At 40.8% G+C, this 16,548-nt stretch overlaps 1 protein-coding gene across 4 annotated transcripts in view; it reads left to right on the top strand.

Annotated features, from left to right (window-relative positions):
• The window catches only part of NSL1 (NSL1 component of MIS12 kinetochore complex), a 70,217-nt gene that overhangs the window by 33,004 nt on the left and 20,665 nt on the right, over positions 1-16,548 (top strand). For 2 of the 4 annotated variants that reach the window (XM_055583007.1, XM_055583005.1), the window contains one exon: positions 1,971-3,459. The exons of the other annotated variants lie outside the window; for them this stretch is intronic. In XM_055583007.1, the coding sequence (XP_055438982.1) occupies positions 1,971-2,249 (279 nt within the window). In that variant the 3' untranslated portion in view covers positions 2,250-3,459. Of the gene's footprint in view, positions 1-1,970; positions 3,460-16,548 lie in introns of those variants that run through there. 4 annotated transcript variants of the gene reach the window in all.

Here is a 16,548-nt window from a genome sequence, read left to right on the forward strand (position 1 = left end):
TTAATCCTTACTCTATCCCTCTGAGAGAAGTACTGCTACTTCCTTGTTTTACGGATAAGGAAACTAGAGGGGCTAAGTAGATTGCCCAAACAGATAATTGTGCCAGGATTTAAACCCTGGATGTTTAGCTCCAGAACATGTACTCTTAACCACTGTATTATACTGTATTGATGCAAATAATCAGTAAATAATATATAATAGGAATAGCAGAAGAGGTTTATTAGAGTCAAACCAAGGGCTATAGCCCAGGAAAGAGCTTCTCAGTAGCTTTGATGGGACTGCTCCAAAGTGGTAGGGGAGGAGCCAGTCTATATGAATTTTTTGGCTGGGGAAAAAAATGTTGTCAAGATTGCGACTTGGTAAAAGATTACTGCTAAGCGCGAAGAACAGATGTCTCAAGTTAATGATTTTAGTGTTTTTTTCTGTGTATGGGAAGGTGCAAGAATCTGGGGTCATTGAAATATGTCCTTAAATGTGCATCTTAACTATCTGGGAGCCTGTGTATCCAATCACAGAATGCTTCATCTTGGCTTTCCCTTCCTGAGTTCCCCTCGGGGCTCACTGTCTTGGGTGACTGCAGTGGGTCGTGCCTTCGCCCTTTGTGTAACTGGGTGATGAGCACATTCTTTTCTTTCATGGTGAAAGCAGAGGTACGGGTATGCTTGACAGGCCGTAAGACAGGCTGTTTGAGTTAGCACACGGTTCAAACTAGATCATGTATAAACCAGAGTGACTTCCCCACACCTCAGTATGTGAAAGTTTCTTCCATCAACTGCATATCCAACTTGGAGTTTTAATATTATAATAATAAAATTGTCTATGTTCTTGACATGTATTCTGCCCAAACAAAAACATTTGGATTTCTAGTACATGAAAATTATTTTTAAACTCCTTCAGGATCTCCTCTGTTTTGATTACTTTCTGTAACCTTCTTTTGTGATGTGTTTTGATCCCATGATTTTCTGGTACTCACACTTCTCTCACAGCATGCTCTTAATCAGACGTTGGCGAACTGTGGTGGGCCAGGCTAAAACCCAGCCTGCCACCTGTTTTTGTAAATAAAATTGTTTTGGAACGGAGCCATGTACTTTCATCTACTTATTGTCTATGGCCTCTTTGGGGCTTCCCAGGTGGCACGGTGGTAAAGAATCTGCTTGCCAATGCAGGAGACACGGGTTCAATCCCTGGTTTTGGAAGATCCCTAGAGTAGGAAATGGCAACTCATTCCAGTATTTTTGGCTGGAAAATTCCATGGACAGAGGAACCTGGTGGGCTTCAGTCCAAGGGGTCGCAAAGAGTGGGATGTGACTGAGCATGTATGCCTGCATGGCCTCTTAACACTAGAACAGGAGAGTTGAATAATTGTGACAAATGTAAAGACCCTCACAGCCTAAAATGTTTATTCTATGGGCCTTTATAGGAAAAATGTGCTGATCCATCCTCTAAGATTTCTAAAATTGCACTATCCTAAAATACAGAATTACAGACATTAGATTTTTTAACTCTGAAATTCTGTTACCTCCTCTGTGGGTATGTGTGGGTGTGGGTGGGTGGGTGGGGGTGTGTGTGTGTGTGTGTGTTTTAATCTTTTCACCTTGCTGTGAGGCATGTGGGATCTTAGTTCCCCTACTAGGGATCGAACCTGCACCTCCTGCATTGGAAGGACAAACTCTTAACCACTGAACTGCCAGGGAAGTCCCCGTTACCTCCTGTTTTACTAGAGTTTTATTTTACTACTAGGCATTATAAAATAGGAATAGAATACATCTTTTTAGCTTTAGCTTTTTGTTAAAATTCCTCAGCTAAAATTGGTATTTTAAAGTAATATTGATTATCTATGACCTAAAAGTAAGGTTTTAGAAAAAGGCTTGACCTGAACAGTTTAAATACTTGAGTATTGTACTTATCTCTGTGTGTTTGTGTTTCAGCCTGAGATTAATGTTAAGTATTACCGTTGTTTGTTTTTTAAGTCCTTACCTGCATTAATTGAACAAGGAGATGGATTTTCCCAAGTGTTAAAGATGCAGCCTATTATCCAGCTCCAGAGAGTCCACCAGGAAGTCTTTTCCAGTTGCTGTAGGAAACCAGATGTTAAACCCGAGAGCTTTATAGCACAAATAGAAACCACACCAGCAGAGACTTCTACTAGGACAGCTACTGACTTGGTACTGAGAAGAAAGAGAACTAAAGACTGCCCCCAGAGAAAATGGTATCCGTTGCGGCCAAAGAGAATTAATCTTGATACATAAGCCCTTTTTGTTCATCTTAAGAGGTGAAATTAGGCACTGTCAACATTTAGATTACAGCCTAATGCCTGGACAAGACTTTGTTTAAACAGCAGATAACTATTGATTCCTTAATACAAATATAGTAACGCTATGTTGGGGTGTGATATAATATTTTCATCTGTAGTCCATGAAAAGCATATTGTTTGAATATTGGCACAAAGCCTGTCAACAGTCATTAAGAGTACAAACTTTTACTGTCCTTAAATACCATCAGCACTTGGCTGCCTTACAGCTTTTGTGGAATTGCAGAAGTAACATATTCCACTGCGTTTCCCAGATATACGTCTTTGTTTAAAAAAGAGCTGTAACAGTTATCTTTATTTAAGGGCTGAAAGTCATCATCATTTCTGCACAGTAGCAGATACAGTTGTTTTCTTGGGTACCTCCCCCAAGGCAGTTTGATTTATCAAATTAACATGCAGATGACAAGACTGGCTTTGACTTTGTTACACTAAGTTCCACTAATTTGAATTTGTGGGATTAATTTTAGAATTTTTTTGGTTTTGTTTTGTAAGACAAAGAAGATGATTATTTGTGTAAGAATTTCTCTTAGAAATAAAACTTGCTATGTAGCTGGCGTTTCTTACCCACACTTTTGCTTTTCATAGATTAACTTTTAAACATAAGTTGACTGGGAACTAATTATTTCTTTTCAGGATTTCTCATTATTTTTTGTAGATGAATCCAGTTCAAAAATATATATCAGATTAATACATTAAACATTACTGTGGAAGAAATACAGATGCAATCATATTGAACTATTTTACATTTGAGAATGTTTACATATCAAGTATATAATGATTGGTAGAAAGAAGTCTGAGAAAGCAGTATTGCCTATACTTCTAAACATTTAAGTAGAGTTTCTCTAGCTCTTATTGTTTCTCTTATTCACATTAATACAATGTAGCCAGGGCCATCTAGTTTGCCAGCTGTTTTCTTACAAACGATTATATACCTTCATTCCTTTACAGAGGAATTTACTAATCATGAGGTTGGAAAATAATGTACTTCTCTTGTTCATTATGTGTTAATAATCATGAATAAGAAAGTCTGTCTCAGTGAAGAAAACTTAAAAAGCTACTTTATTGCATTCTGAATTTGAGTGTTAACAACTTGAGATCTGTATATTTGTATGCAATAGTGTGTTTTTATTAAAATAATGTACAAAGACTGCAGCCTTGATCCTGTGTATTTTTAAGACTTGTCTCAGGCCTTCTGGAGCTCAGCTTTAGTTGGATGGTAGGTCAACACCTTGCACATAACTAAATTTCACTGTAAAACTGGAGTCTACAGAATATTGCTATACTAATGTCGTGCTTTTTCATAGTATCAGTACAAAAGTCTATGAATAGTTTCACTCAAAGGCATGCAAACAAAAGATTTATTGTTAATTCTCCTAGATTAGATAACTGAATTGTGTTTCTGTTAAAAAAGTCTTCTTTTTAAGAAATTCATATTGAGATACATGGAGTCTAATAACTTGATGTTTTAGGTTTGTTTGCAATATGTGAGCCAAGAAAAAAGGAGAGGAATAGATGAAGTGAGTATGGCAAAAATCTTGATAATGTTGGATCTGTGTGAAACTATAATCTTTCTACTCCTGGGTCTGGAAATTTTTATAATTAAAAAGTTTGTTCTTTTTAAAGCCCTCAGACAAACAGCTGAAACTTGAAATCTTTTAGAGGGCTCTAAGTGTTACTCCACAGTTATAGCAGAGTTCCAAATGAAATACCATTAGGAAAGAAAATATATTAGCATTATTAACTAAGGTAAACATGGCTGATATCAGTAATTTATTATCGATAAGTATTTTTAAGAAGAGAGATGGAGGGACTTCCTGGTGGTCCAGTGGCTAAGACTCAGGCACTCCCAGTATAGGGGCTGAGGCTTGAGCCCTGGTCAGGGAGCTAGATCCCACATGCTGAAATGAAAAAGATCCAGCATGCTGCAGCTAAGACCTGGTGCAGCCAAATATTTTTAAAAAAAGAGAAATTGAATTTCTGCATAGACTGAGAAACTAGCTAGCCAAGGTGATGAAAAGTCAAAAAGTCTGTAGTTGCAAGAAATATTGAAGGAAAAAATAGAAAATCAAATAGTGACATACCTATGGTAAAAAGAAGGCCAGATTGGATGGAGTCTTAAATTTCCTTTCAACAAAAACCAAAGTCAGACAAAGAAGCAAATCACAGGAAGGTCAAATCCAGTTTCAAGGGACAGAGAACATTTAAAGCAGCTGGTTTCTGAAAACACTGAAGGAATATCTGTGTTTTCCAAACATCAGGCATTAGAAACTGTATTAGTCAGCTTGAGTTGCTGTAACAGAATACCACAGACTGGGTGACTTAAACAACAGAAATTTAATTTCTCACAGTTCTGGAGATTTGAAGCCCACAATCAAGGCAAATTCAGTTTCTGTTCCTTCATGCATGCGTTGGTGGTTGGGGCGGTATTGGTGTCTTTTCTTTTAAGAACATTAATCCTGTTAGAAAGCTACACCTATGACCTTATTTAACCTTAATTACTTCCTTAGAGGTCCTGTCTCCAAATACAGCCACACTTGGGGCAGGATTATGGGCTTCCCTGGTGGTTCAGACAGTAAAGAATCCACCTGCAATGCAGGAGACCTGGGTTCAGTCCCTGGATTGGGAAGATCCCCTGGAGAAGGGAACGGCTGCCCACTCCAGTATTCTGGGCTGGAGAATTCGTCCATGGGGTCGCAAAGAATTGGATATGACTGAGCGACTTTCACTTTAGAGCTTCAACATATGGATTTTGAGGGGACTCAAACGTTTGGTCCATAACACTGGACAACAGAAATCTTTCCCTCTACCTCTTTCCTTGGGCCTTCATGGCTTGGGCTGCGTAGAGAACAAAGTCAATGAAATCAAACTTTTACTTCGCTTCAGAATGCAGCTGTCTGTAAAACTGAGCTTGTCTGACTTCTGTTGAAGGCCTTCATTTTCCCCTATATACCTTCATTTATTAATTAAGCCACTCAACAGATACCTGGTAGTCACTACTTAGTTCAAAAGTCAGGTTCAGAGCATAGTTTCTGAGCCAGATCGCCTGGATTCAGATATCTGTTCTACTGTTATTATATAGAATTGAGCAGGATACCTCTGTATCACAGTGTTCTCATATATAACATGGGGATGACAATAATACCCACCTTATAGTGTTGTTATGAGAAGTGAGTTCATAATATAAAGTCTTTAGTACTTGGCACATAGTATACATAGTGAGCATTCCACAAGCGTTACTATTATTTGGTTTGTCAAAAAAGGAAGTGAAAACACTCAAGGGATAAAACTTCAAGAGTCTCATATTCCAGTGAGGAAAACAATGATCATGCAATGCAGCAAATCATAGATGTATGTGGGGGGACTTTGGTGAGAAGCCATGGAAGTCTTTGTGGAGGAGGTGACATTTGAGCAGTCTTGAGGGAGGAAGATTCCCGGCAGCGTGAGAGAATTCAACAGGGCAGGTGGCTGAGTGGGAGCACTGTGCACAGGAGGACCACCAGGTAAGTCTCTCTGTGTGGGTCTTGTCTAAAGAGGCTTGCTACAGGTGAACCTGAAGAGAGAAGCAGGAGCAACTTTTAAGAATTTTGTCCTCCTCAGAATTGGTGGTGAGGCGCCATTAGTGTCAACACAGGAGGGGCCAGGAGGTGGAAGATCCACTGAATCAGTGGTCCCTCTTTTGTGGCATTTACCCCAAAATAGCAAGAACAAGAAAGAAAAACAGACTCATCTTTTGAGGAAAGCAGGAGGTAGGTTGCCCCAAACCATAGCAGATGAAGAAGGAAAGTGTATGGAGGAAAGAGAAATGGATTAACAAGTCAGAGGGATATCAAACCTAATTGTCTGCAGAGTGATACATTGATAAGGGAAACCCAATTCTGCCCCACCCCCACCCCCAGAATCACTTGACAGTTGAATGGAGGACACCACAGAGACAGGTGAGATGGAGGAGCCTGAAAATGAGGTGGTGACTTATCCCCTTCACTCACCGTTGGTAATTATGCCAAAGGAGTTTGTCTTCTGAAAAACTGAAATAAAGACCTGGAGAGAAGAGTGAAACCCAGAACAAAAAATGGGCAAAGTGAAGTTCCGTACTGGAGTGGTAAGACTTGAAGGTCCAGAATACTGGCAGCCTCACACATCTTAGCTGGGCCTTCTTTAGAGAAACTGAAAAACCCCCAGAGAAAAGAGCTCCAGACAATGATATTTGCAGGTCCCAAGCCACATTTCCAGCTGACCAGTCCAATTGCTGTACTGTGGAGCCATTTTGTCTCTTAAGACCCATCCACACAGGGCTTCCAGAAACATTTTTGTATATATTTTACTCTCTGAAATGAATAGAGAGTTCCCTTGCAGTTCAGCAGTTGTGACTTGACACTTTTCACTGCCAGGACCCGGGTTTGATTCCTGGTTGGGGAACTAAGATCCCGCAACCTGCAGTGTGGAAAAAGAACAGGAAGCAACCCAAATATCCATTAATAGTAAAAAAACAAGTTGTGGCATATACACATAATGAAATACACAGGAATTTTAAACTGAAATTACTGATACATGTACAGTAAGTCCCCTACACATGAACAAGTTCCCTTCTGAGAGCACGTTTGAAAGTCCAATATGTTCATAAGACCAACAAAGTCAGCCTGGTACCCAACTAAGGCAATTGGTTATCAAGTACTATTCTGTAGTCGGTTTATAATACTTTAATACCAAAAATACATAACAGACAAAAACCATTTTAAGTCTTCCAGTACCTAGAAAAGTCCAGTCATACAGTATAACAGCTGGCATATAGGGACTGGCATCGAGGAACAGGCAAGAAAAGTCCCTAACTGGAGAGGGGAGAAGAGGAGGGAGACGGTGGAGCTGAAGGATCCACGACAGCAGAGGTGGAGGGTGAACTTCAATTTCACTCATACTTGACATTGATGGAACACACGTTTGCATCCTTGAAAGTTCGTATGTAGGGGACTTAACTGTAATATGGATAAATCCCAAAGACATTATATTGAATGAAAGAAGCCAGGCTCGAAAGAGTACATACCATTTGTGGAAATTACAGAAGAGGCGAAATGCATCTATGGTGGTTGCCTGTGGGGAGAGAGGAGACACTAACTGAGAATGAGCACAGGCAAGCTTTTTGGGTGACGGAAATGTTCTATATATTGATCTCAGTGGTGCTTATATTGCTGTATACATATGTAAAGTTTCATTGAGCTATGCACTTTAAATGTCTTCATTTTATTTTATATAAGTTTTATTTTAAAAAATAATAAGCACTCAAGTGGAAATTCACCAGACATGTGAAGGAAGCCTCCAAATGCAGAGACCAAAAGACTGTAGGTCCCACGAAGGCAGGAACCTTTGTTCTGATGTACCAAAGCTAGTGCCTGCGGGCACAAGGTGGTTTCTCAATGCATACTGGTTAACGGAAAACAAGAACACAAAAACCAAAGGGAAATTAGGATCCCCAAACAAACAAACAAACAAACAAACCCAGACAAATACATGGCAGAGTTACAAAATAATTACTGCTTTCCCAGAGATGAGAAGAGACTGCTTCCATTAAGAAAATTCCAGTAAAGAATTTAGTAAACAAGAAAGAGTTCTCAAAAGTTAAAAGTTGAAGTGTAAATGGTGAAATAAATTCAGGATGAGGGCTGTAAGATAATATGAGTATTTCCCAAAAGTAAAACAAAAAGACTAGGAGATAGCAAATTAGGAAGAAAAAGTAAGAATAAAGAGAATAAATTCAGAGAGCCAATGTCTAGTTGATCAGTTAGTCTAGTTCAGTCACTCAGTCGTGTCTGACTCTGTGACCCCATGAATTGCAGCATGCCAGGCCTCCCTGTCCATCAGCAACTCCCGGAGTTCACTCAAACTCATGTCCATCGAGTAGGTGATGCCATCCAGCCATCTCATCCTCTGTCGTCCCCTTCTCCTCCTGCCCCCAATCCCTCCCAGCATCAGAGCCTTTTCCAATGAGTCAACTCTTCGCATGAGGTGGCCAAAGTATTGGAGTTTCAGCTTTAGCATCAGTCCTTTCAAAGAACACCCAGGACTGATCTCCTTTAGGATGGACTGGTTGGATCTCCTTGCAGTCCAAGGGACTCTCAAGAGTCTTCTCCAACACCACAGTTCAAAAGCATCAATTCTTTGGCGCTCAGCTTTCTTCATAGTCCAACTCTCACGTCCATACATGACTACTGGAAAAACCATAGCCTTGACTAGATGGACCTTTGCTGGCAAAGTAATGTCTGCTTTTGCATAAGCTATCTAGGTCAGTCATAACTTTCCTTCCAAGGAGTAAGCATCTTTTAATTTCATGGCTGCAGTCATCATCTGCAGTGATTTTGGAGCCCCAAAAAATAGTCTGACACTGTTTCCACTGTTTCCCCATCTATTTGCCATGAAGTGATGGGACCAGATGCCATGATCTTCATTTTCTGAATGTTGAGCTTTAAGCCAACTTTTGCACTCTCCTCTTTCACCTTCATCAAGAGGCTTTTGAGTTCCTCTTCACTTTCTGCCATAAGGGTGGTGTCATCTGCATATCTGAGGTTATTGATATTTCTCCCAGTGATCTTGATTCCAGCTTGTGCTTCTTCCAGCCCAGCGTTTCTCATGATGTACTCTTCATAGAAGTTAAACAAGCAGGGTGACAATATACAGCCTTGACGTACTCCTTTTCCTATTTGGAACCAGTCTGTTGTTCCATGTCCAGTTCTAACTGTTGCTTCCTGACATGCATATAGGTTTCTCAAAAAGCAGGTCAGGTGGTCTGGTATTCCTATCTCTTTCAGAATTTTCCACAGTTTATTGTGATCCACACAGTCAAAGGCTTTGGCATAGTCAATAAAGCAGAAATAGATGTTTTTCTGGAACTCTCTTGCTTTTTCCATGATCCAGCGGGTGTTTGCAACTTGATCTCTGGTTCCTCTGCCTTTTCTAAAACCAGCTTGAACATCTGGAAGTTCACAGCTCACGTATTGCTGAAGCCTGGCTTGGAAATTTTTGAGTATTACTTTACTAGCATGTGAGATGAGTGCAATTGTGTGGTAGATTGAGCATTCTTTGGCATTGCCTTTCTTTGGGATTGGAATGAAGACTGACCTTTTCCAGTCCTGTGGCCACTGCTGAGTTTTCCAAATTTGCTGGCATACTGAGCACTTTCAACAGCATCATCTTTCAGGATTTGAAATAGCTCAACTGGAATTCCATCACCTCCACTAGCTTTGTTCGTAGTGATGCTTTCTAAGGCCCACTTGATTTCACATTTCAGGATGTCTGGCTCTATGTGAGTGATCACACTATCGTGATTATCTGGGTCATGAAGATCTTTTTTGTACAGTTCTGTGTATTCTTGCCACCTCGTCTTAATATCTTCTGCTTCTGTTAGGTCCATACCATTTCTGTCCTTTATCGAGCCCATCTTTGCATGAAATGTTCCCTTGGTATCTCTAATTTTCTTGAAGAGATCTCTAGTCTTTCCCATTCTGTTGTTTTCCTCTATTTCTTTGCATTGATTGGTGAGAAAGGCTTTCTTATCTCTCCTTGCTATTCTTTGAAACTCTGCATTCAGATGCTTATATCTTTCCTTTCCTCCTTTGCTTTTCGCTTCTCTTCTTTTCACAGCTATTTGTAAGGCCTCCCCAGACAGCCATTTTGCTTTTTTGCATTTCTTTTCCATGAGGATGGTCTTGATCCCTGTCTCCTGTACAATGTCACGGACCTCTGTTCATAGTTCATCAGGCACTTTATCTATCAGATCTAGGCCCTTAAATCTATTTCCCACTTGCACTGTATAATCATAAGGAATTTGATTTAGGTCATACCTGAATGGTATGATAATTGATAGCCATTCCAGAAATAAAGGGCAGAGAAAACCGAGTTAAAATTATCAAAGAGATGATACAGTTACCATATGATGCAGCAGTTCAATTCTGAGGTCAAAACCTGAGAGAATGAAAGGCATGTCTATGTAATAACGTGTGAATGAATGTTTATAGTAGCAAATCAAATGTCTATCAACTGAAAAATGAATAAATAAAACGTGGTATATCCACTTGATGTAATATTATTTGGCAATAAGAGGTACGGTGCATGTTACAACGTGGATGAAATTTGAAAACATGCTAAGTGATAAGTCACTTATACGATTGTCTTTGGTATGATCCCATTTATATGAAATGGCATAACAGGCAAATCTGTAGAAACAGAAAATAGATTAGTGGTTGCCCAGGGCTAGATTGAGAGGGTAGGAAGAATGGGGAGTGATCACTAATGGGTATGAGGTTCCTCTCAGGGGTGATGACAATGTTCTAAAATTGATCGTGGTGATGGTTTTTTGGTGAATATACTAAAACGCATTGAACTGTACACTTTAAGTGGGTGAATTGTATGGCTTTTGAAGTATATCTCAATTTTAAAAGACAGTAAAGAAAGAAGAATAATGCAAAAACAAACAAACAAACAAAAAAACCATTTTCACATCCCAAGACTCCAGAAGATAAAACCTGAGTATTCAACCCAAGGAATGCAAAAACAAACTCATGTCTACCATGGAAGATTACTGAGAAATGCTGGATAAAGAGAAATTCCTAAAAGCTTCCACGAGAGGAAAAGACTATGAAGAAAAGGGAATTGGAATGGCATCAAATCACCGAATAAGAATCCTGGAAGCAATGCGATTTGGAAATTCTTGGTATAAATGATTTGAAACCTAGGGATCCATACCCAGTCAAATAATCAAGTGTGAGGTTAGCCAAAAACCATTCTCAGACATGCAAAATCTTTTTAAAAAATTATCTCCAAAGCATCTTTTTTGGGGACACTTCCAGAGCATGTGCTCCACTACAAAGAATAAACCAAAAAAGCCCATGGGTCTAGGAAAGAGAGTCTCCGAGATTGCAGCAAATTCAATTCCACAGGACACAGTTCAGTAGATCTGAAGAAGAGTGCAGTCAGGTTAGGGTGGAATATGAACACGTAAGACTCCAAAAGAGACACTATCGGGAGGAGAAAATATAACCGACAGCTTGGAAAATTATATAGAGGAGATATTTTATAGTATTTGGATGTTCAAAGAAACATGTCAAAATACCAGGAAATTATTCACCACAATAAAAGCAGAAAATTGTACAAGGAAAGAAACGTAATCATAGTTGGCTATACAGTGATACTTACAAAGACATAATAATGAGCACCCCAAATCTGAATTAAGTAAAAAATTGAGACAGTTATATTGGGAGGGCAAGAAGATTAGAAATTAATAACGAGTACAGCACAAGTACTGGACGTCAGAATAGACAGTGGTCAAAGCACCAGAGTAGGGACTCTGGAGGCCCCCGCAGCTGCTGGGTCCTGGGAAAGTCCAGGGTTTCCCAGGACAGGAACTGGAGCATCCGGGGTGACAAGGATGGGATGCTGAGAAAGCTCCTGTACCAACCAGTATACCAGGAGTACTTTGCAGTATTGAAACAACTCAGATAGTTTCCACTCTGACCATCTGAATATCAACCACGAAGTGGGAATATTGGGGAGTGAAGTCTTTGCCACAACTGAAAGGAAATGCAAAGTGTCTGAAATAGCTGACTCCAGAGATACAAGATGGATATTATTCAGTAAATGCCAGAAGAACGCAGCTAAGAGAATGGAAAGCGGTTACCTTTGTGGATGAATCTAGGTGGGAAAAGTGGGCCGAGGGACTGATATTTTTTGGTATAAGTTTTGCAGATTTGATTCTTTAAATTATGTGCATTTAATACTTGCATAAAATATATTTGATTTTTAAATGATTTTAAAACTGCAACACAAATGCAAGTGAATATGAGTTATCTTCGCCACTATCTTCTCTTCATATTATTGAAAATTAAGAAATAAATTGTACTTCAGGGGTTTCTTTCAGTTGTTTCAGTTCCATTATGTCAGTATATTTCAGATAAGATTCTGTTTTTAGCTGAGAGTTTTAGTTTTGGATTCTTTGAAGTTTTGTTTTTTTTTTTCTCCCCCTGACCATTTGTTTTGCAAATAGATTCTATTATCAAGTCTCTATGTACAAAAATGAAGAAAAAAACAATCTTTCTAGATAACCACTAAAAGGTTACTGGGTATTTTACATGAAATGATTTGGGGAAATTAATACTATATTCATTTGAAGCCTCAAGTTCAAGGAGTCCTCCTATAATTCATTGCTGTATCTCTTAAGTTGTTTGTAGCCTGTTGCCCTCTACTACTATTAGCTGAGTGAATGAATGATTTCACACTGCAAATTTCTAACTTGTCAGTTTCTCTAGATCACAATCACAGGCATTAATAACTTGTGGTATTCATATTCTTTTTTAAATGACTTTAAAAGATAGTCTTACTATCGCAGGAGGCAGAGGAGTATGGTGGGGAGTCGGTGAGTGGCTGGGGAATTTAAAGTCCTGAGGGCAAGTCACTGGGAAACTCCCCTGAATTTGAACTCTGGAGTCTTCATGCTACTACTGTTGAAGTGTAGTCCCTGTATCCCTGGGAGTGTCAGAGCAGAGGAAGGCATTCACACCCCTCAGACTCACTCCCTGGTGCTTGCTGTTCGGTCGCTCAGTCGTGTCTGATGCTCTGTGACCCCGTGGACTGCAGCACGCCAGGTGTCCCTGTCTTTCACTGTCTCCCAAAGTTTGCTCAGACTCACGTCCATTGAGTTGGTGATGCCATCCAACCATCTCATCCTCTGTTGCCCATTCTCCTGCCCTCAATCCTTCCCAGCATCAGGGTCTTTTCCAATGAATTGGTTCTTTGAATCAGGTGGCCAAAGTAATGGAGCTTCAGCTTCAGCATCAGTCCTTCCAGTGAATATTCAGGACTGATCTCCTTTAGGATGGACTGGTTGGATCTCCTTGCAGTCCAAGGGACTCTCAAGAGTCTTCTCCAACACCATAGTTCGAAAGCATCAACTCTTCAGCCCTCAGCCTTCTTTGTGGTCCAACTCGCACATGCATACACGACTACTGGGAAAACCATAGTTGTGACTATATGGACCTGGGTTGGCAAAGTGATGTCTCTGCTTTTTAATACGCTGACTAGGTTTGTCATGGCTTTCCTTCCAAGGAACAAGTGTCTTTTAATTTAGCAGATATATTTGCCCTCTGGTCCTCTTTTCCTTTGGCTACAGTCCTTTGACTTCCAGGTGGCCTGGGTAAGAAAACCTGGCTCCTCTGGGTCCCTTGCTCCAGCTGATATTGAACTAGTGAAGGCTCAGGCTGTCTGTATTATCACTTGGACTAGCTTCATTTCAGAGAATGGTTCCCATGGCTTTGGGCTCATACCTAGTCATGGATTTTAAGGACTCCTCTGTGGCCCACATATGTGGCTCTGTGGCCCACATCTTCTGCCATGATGGCACTGGAGCTAACTGTCCATCTCTGCCCCTTGCATTACCTGGATGGGACTCCCCTTCACCAGTCCGTAAGTATCTGAGACTTGGACATTTCATTCTTTTGGTTCCTTCTGACTCTTCTGAGGTTTAGTTCCTCCAAGAAGCAACCGGGGGTTATCCTACCCCTTCAGGGCTCTTGCTGCCTACATCATACCAATAGTCCTGGGTTCTCCCATCCCTGCCCTTTGCAGCACCAGCTGGTTCAGTGACTTTTCCCGGGTTAGACTTCCTTTGTTCCTACATTTAAAGAAGAAATATTTATTTAATGTATTTATGTGGCTGTGTCGGGTCTTAGTGGCGGCATGCAGGATCTTTTTCGTTGGGGTATACGGACTCTTTAGTTGTAACGTGTGAACTTAGTTGCCCCGAGGCACGTGGGATCTTAGTTCCCCCTCCAGGGATGGAACCTGCGTCCCCTGCATTGCAAGGGGACGTGCTTAACCACTGGACCACCGGGGAAGTCCCCTGTTCCTATATTTGAATCTCCTTTTCTTTTGAGTCATTTAACACCTAAGCATCTCCACCATAGGAGAAGGTGGGAAAGAAGAGTAGAAAGGAGGCTTTGACTTGTATATCTTGCTTCATTTCCTCCCCTGTTGAAAAGAACGTGGTGGGAAGAAGGTTCAAATAAGTGTGGGTATGTATTCTCTCTGATTTATCATACTCTACATATGTCTGCCAACCTCTGATCTTTTGAGGGTGTGTGTGGACATTAGAAAATGAATGGTGGGTAGAATAATATTAATAACATCTGACCAGTTTGTAGGACACCTCGGGGCCAGGTCCCACACATTCCATTTCCAGAGCCTTGTGAGCTTTCCCAATCACATTCCAAACAATATTTTAAAATCACTTTTTATAATCACACCTCCTTTTAGCCTACAAATACTCAGTGAATCCAAATGCTGTGCTAAGGTGTATGGCTACACACGTGTAAACAAGGCACAGACCCTGCCCACAAGCAATCTGCCTTTGGTTCCCAGAGACATCAGTGGCAGCCAGAAATTCATTAAGGTGAAAAAAGAGAGCAGAAGGAAAGGGGCCCCCAAGTTTGGGGGCAAAATTGTACTGCTGCTGGGTTCCAGACTCCCAGAGCGAAGATGAAAGTAACACGCAAGGGTTTTGAGACTTCTGTGGAATTAGCTGCTTGTAAGACATTGCTTCATCTGGCTTCAAAAGCTATGATGGAGCCCTAAGAAAGTCCTGTCATTTACAGGCAAATCTTAATACTTTGATTTCTCTTTGTTAGAAGCCCAACCCAAGAATTCCGCTTGGGAATTTTTCAGATATGACAAATGATTGCTTCTCTAGAAATAGTCTGTACTAAAATGAGTCCTCATTTCTTTTGTCTCTCACACTCAAAAGGAACAAAAATCCAAAGACAGAAATCAGTATTGTGTTCTCTCTGTTTGGGTGATGAACGTGTGGCTCCCTCACTGCCAACTTCCAACACTCCCGAGATGGTCCTTCCTGAAACACAGGACTTGATCTGCTGCACACTCTGCCCCAGAGCCCCTCCTGCCTCCCAGCTGTTGTCGGAGTCAGAGAGAGGGGAAGCAGAGGAGGAACAAGATGAAGCGTGGTAACAAAGGGACCGTGACCAAGTGTACCACGCGTTATCTGTGAAGGTATCACACTCTCCAGAGATTTCCTCCAATGGTCTACGTGATGTGCAGATAAGCCCTGTGGTTCCCTTTGCTATTTAATACATCAGATCAGAGTCTCAGAATTCTCAGAAATCACTTTTTCCCCTAACACAACCCCTTTTATCTTTCATATCTCCCTTTAAATATGATGTGAAAGAGTTGTGTAAACCAACCCTCAAAGTAATAGTGCAGTGAAATCAGGTGAAAGGCCATTAATAGATTGAATTAGAAAATTGTTTAAGGCAATGTGTTTTTGTTTGTTTTTTAGTTTATTTAAAAAAAATTTTAGTTTGTTATTAAAACAAGCACATAAAGAAACCACTTGGAAATTCCCTTGTGGTCCAGTGGTTAGGACTCGGTGCTTTCACTGCCGGGGCTGGGTTCAATCCCTGGTCGTGGAACTAAGATTCTGCAAGCTGCACCACAAAAAAACAAAGCAAACAGAATTCACTATATGCCTAGAATGGTACAAAAATGCTTCCCTATAAGTGTTGAAATATAACCGTATCAACTTATTTGCAGAAAGTGAAGTCGCTCAGTCATGTCCGACTCTTTGCAACCCCATGGACTGTAGCCTACCATGCTCCTCCATCCATGGGATTTTCCAGGCAAGAGTACTGGAGTGGGTTGCAAGATAATAGTAATAAAATACTAATAGTTACTATGTCATTGAGTGCTTCCTGTGTGCCAAGAACACGCTAAAAACTTCACGTGCATCATCTCATTTAATCCTCAAAACCATGCATGAGGTGGGAGCTATTATCTCCATTCTCAGGATACAGAGATAAAGGTAAGACAGTGTACATGCCCAGCCACCTTCCTGGGGGTCTGCAGACAATACTCGGTGAAGCGAGGTGGTGTGACTGAAAACTCTGCCTCCACCCCTACCCATCAGTTCAGTTCAGATCAGTCGCTCAGTCGTGTCCGACTCTTCGCGACCCCATGGACTGCAGCACGCCAGGCCTCCCTGTCCATCACCAACTCCCAGAGTTTGCTCAAACTCATGTCCATAGAGTCAGTGATGCCATCCAGCCATCTCATCCTCTGTCGTCCCCTTCTCCTCCAGCCTTCAATCTTTCCCAGCAACAGGATCTTTTCCAGTGAGACAGTTCTTCACATGAGGTGGCCAAAGTATTAGAGTTTCAGCTTCAACATCAGTCCTTCCAATGAATATTCAG

This window comes from Bubalus kerabau, chromosome 5 (genome assembly GCF_029407905.1).
Source record: "Bubalus kerabau isolate K-KA32 ecotype Philippines breed swamp buffalo chromosome 5, PCC_UOA_SB_1v2, whole genome shotgun sequence".
Classification (NCBI taxonomy): Eukaryota; Metazoa; Chordata; class Mammalia; order Artiodactyla; family Bovidae; genus Bubalus; species Bubalus kerabau.